The following is a 2,091-nucleotide window of genomic DNA, read 5'->3' on the forward strand; positions in this document are numbered from 1 at the left end:
GCTCGTCCTTCCCGAACAGGGCGGAAGCGAATACACGGTCAGCCGCCGCAATGCCACCGTCGAGCAACAGAGCACCCATCAGCGCCTCGAAGCAGTTAAAGCGAGCGAAGAAGCGACGAGCGCGAAGTCGAGTCGACACCCCGACTGGATGTGCTTTGCGCATTGTTCGACGAGGAACTTATTCAACGGGCAGCACGTGTCCGGACAGCGCAGTCGGAGCCCGAACGACCCAAGGGTGTATCGCCCAAGCACCGCCACCCTTCCAAACGCAAAAGCAAAAAATGCACCCAAAAACCTGATAAGCGCTCTTCGTCGGAAGCATCAGACACATCGAGATCGTCGGACGAGAACGAGCTGGACTGGCCGGACGCGAACGAGTGCAACATGGCTGCGCTGGAAGCGAAAATGAAGCACCCGCTGCGCCTTCACGCCGACCTGTGGCATAACGATCCCGGTGAGATGAACGATGGTCCACTGTGCCGCTGTTCAGCACGCGCTCAGCGAACCGGAATCCGGCATGGAAAGTATCCGGGTGAAGTAGGGTTTCCGCGATGCAAGCAGCAGTCAAGTAACGCGAGCAAACTGCACCACTACCGGTAAGCATTCGAACAAAGCTTGTCAATGTTCTTGCCCTACTTTATCTTTTCATCTGTTTTATTGCGTTTGCAGCATTACGATCTCACCACCGACCAACTTTCTCACCAAAACATCCACAATTATCGAGCACGACCAGCACGAGTTCCTGTTCGAAGGGTTTTCGCTGCTGGCGCACGAGCCCATCGGCGCCAGCCTGCCCACCTGTAAGGTGATTCGCTTCAACATCGAGTACACCATCCTCTACCTAGAAGAACCGATGCCGGAGAACTTTACTATTCGCGAGCTCGATCTGTTCGAGCGCTTTCTGTTCCGGGAGCTCCTCGAGCTGGTCGATTTTAGTGTGCAGCCGTCTGGGCCGAAAGACGCGGATAGCTCCTGTCCTTGTTATCACTTCGTGCCGCGTTTCGTGCGTGATCTGCCTGAAAACGGCAAGGAGGTGCTGGCAATGGCGGAGGTGCTACGATACTTGCTCGACAACTCTGGCCCATTGATCCGGCCAGAATTGCCCGGTGAGATGATGGCCATGGGGCAGCGCAAATGGCAAGACTATGTTGACTGTCGGAAGGGCATGGTGGTGACGAACCCGGGCATGAAACCATGCTCCGTCCGCGTCGATCAGCTCGATCGCAACGTCAGCGATGTGCCGGAGGCAGCAACCGCTCTCGACGCTAATGGGTTCGCGCATCCGGTAATCGTCCACTTCGGAATACGTCCGCCACAGCTCAGCTACGCGGGCAACTCCGAGTACCAGAAGGCGTGGCGGCAGTACATAAAACACCGGCACCTCGTGGCGAACATGTCGAAACCATCGTACGATGACAAACGTAAGCTGGAGGCGAAGGAAAACCGACTGCTGGAGATGCGCATGCAGGGACGCATGAAGCGTAACATAACGGTCGCGGTGAGCGCTCGATCATTTCACCGGACGGGCATCATGTGCGACGTGGTGCAGCATGCAATGCTGATACCGGTGCTAACCGGCCACCTTCGCTTCCACCGAGCGCTGGATGTGCTGGAACGGGTCATCGACTACAAGTTTACGAACCGTTATACGCTCCAGCTCGCCCTTACACATCCGTCGTACAAGGAGATTTTTGGCACCAACCCGGACCACGCGCGTAACAGCCTTACGAACTGCGGCATTCGCCAGCCGGAGTGTGGTGACCGTAAGATCCACTACATTAACACTCGCAAGCGCGGCATCAACACACTGATCAGCATAATGTCGCGTTTCGGCAAGGAGTCTGAAACCGACAGCAACGTGACCCATAACGAGCGGCTTGAGTTTCTTGGTGACGCAGTGGTCGAGTTCATTACCTCGATCCATCTGTTTCACATGTTTCCCGATCTGGAAGAAGGCGGACTGGCGACCTACCGTGCAGCGATTGTACAGAACCAGCATCTGGCGCTATTGGCCAAGAAGCTCCAACTGGAGGAGTTTATGCTGTACGGGCATGGGTCCGACCTCTGCCACGAGCTCGAGCTACGCCATGC

The 2,091-nt window shown here is 56.3% G+C and overlaps 1 protein-coding gene across 1 annotated transcript; it reads left to right on the forward strand.

Annotated features, from left to right (window-relative positions):
• Window positions 1–101: 101 nt before the first annotated feature.
• Window positions 102–2,084, forward strand: LOC128277031 (ribonuclease 3-like; the record flags this gene model as incomplete). The annotated part of the gene is made up of 2 exons (XM_053015482.1): window positions 102–596; window positions 670–2,084. Coding segments are annotated over 2 exons (1,910 nt in total), but the record flags the coding sequence as incomplete, so codon positions are not given.
• Window positions 2,085–2,091: the final 7 nt, after the last annotated feature.

The sequence above is a fragment of the Anopheles cruzii genome, unplaced genomic scaffold, assembly GCF_943734635.1.
Source record: "Anopheles cruzii unplaced genomic scaffold, idAnoCruzAS_RS32_06 scaffold03480_ctg1, whole genome shotgun sequence".
NCBI lineage: Eukaryota > Metazoa > Arthropoda > Insecta > Diptera > Culicidae > Anopheles > Anopheles cruzii.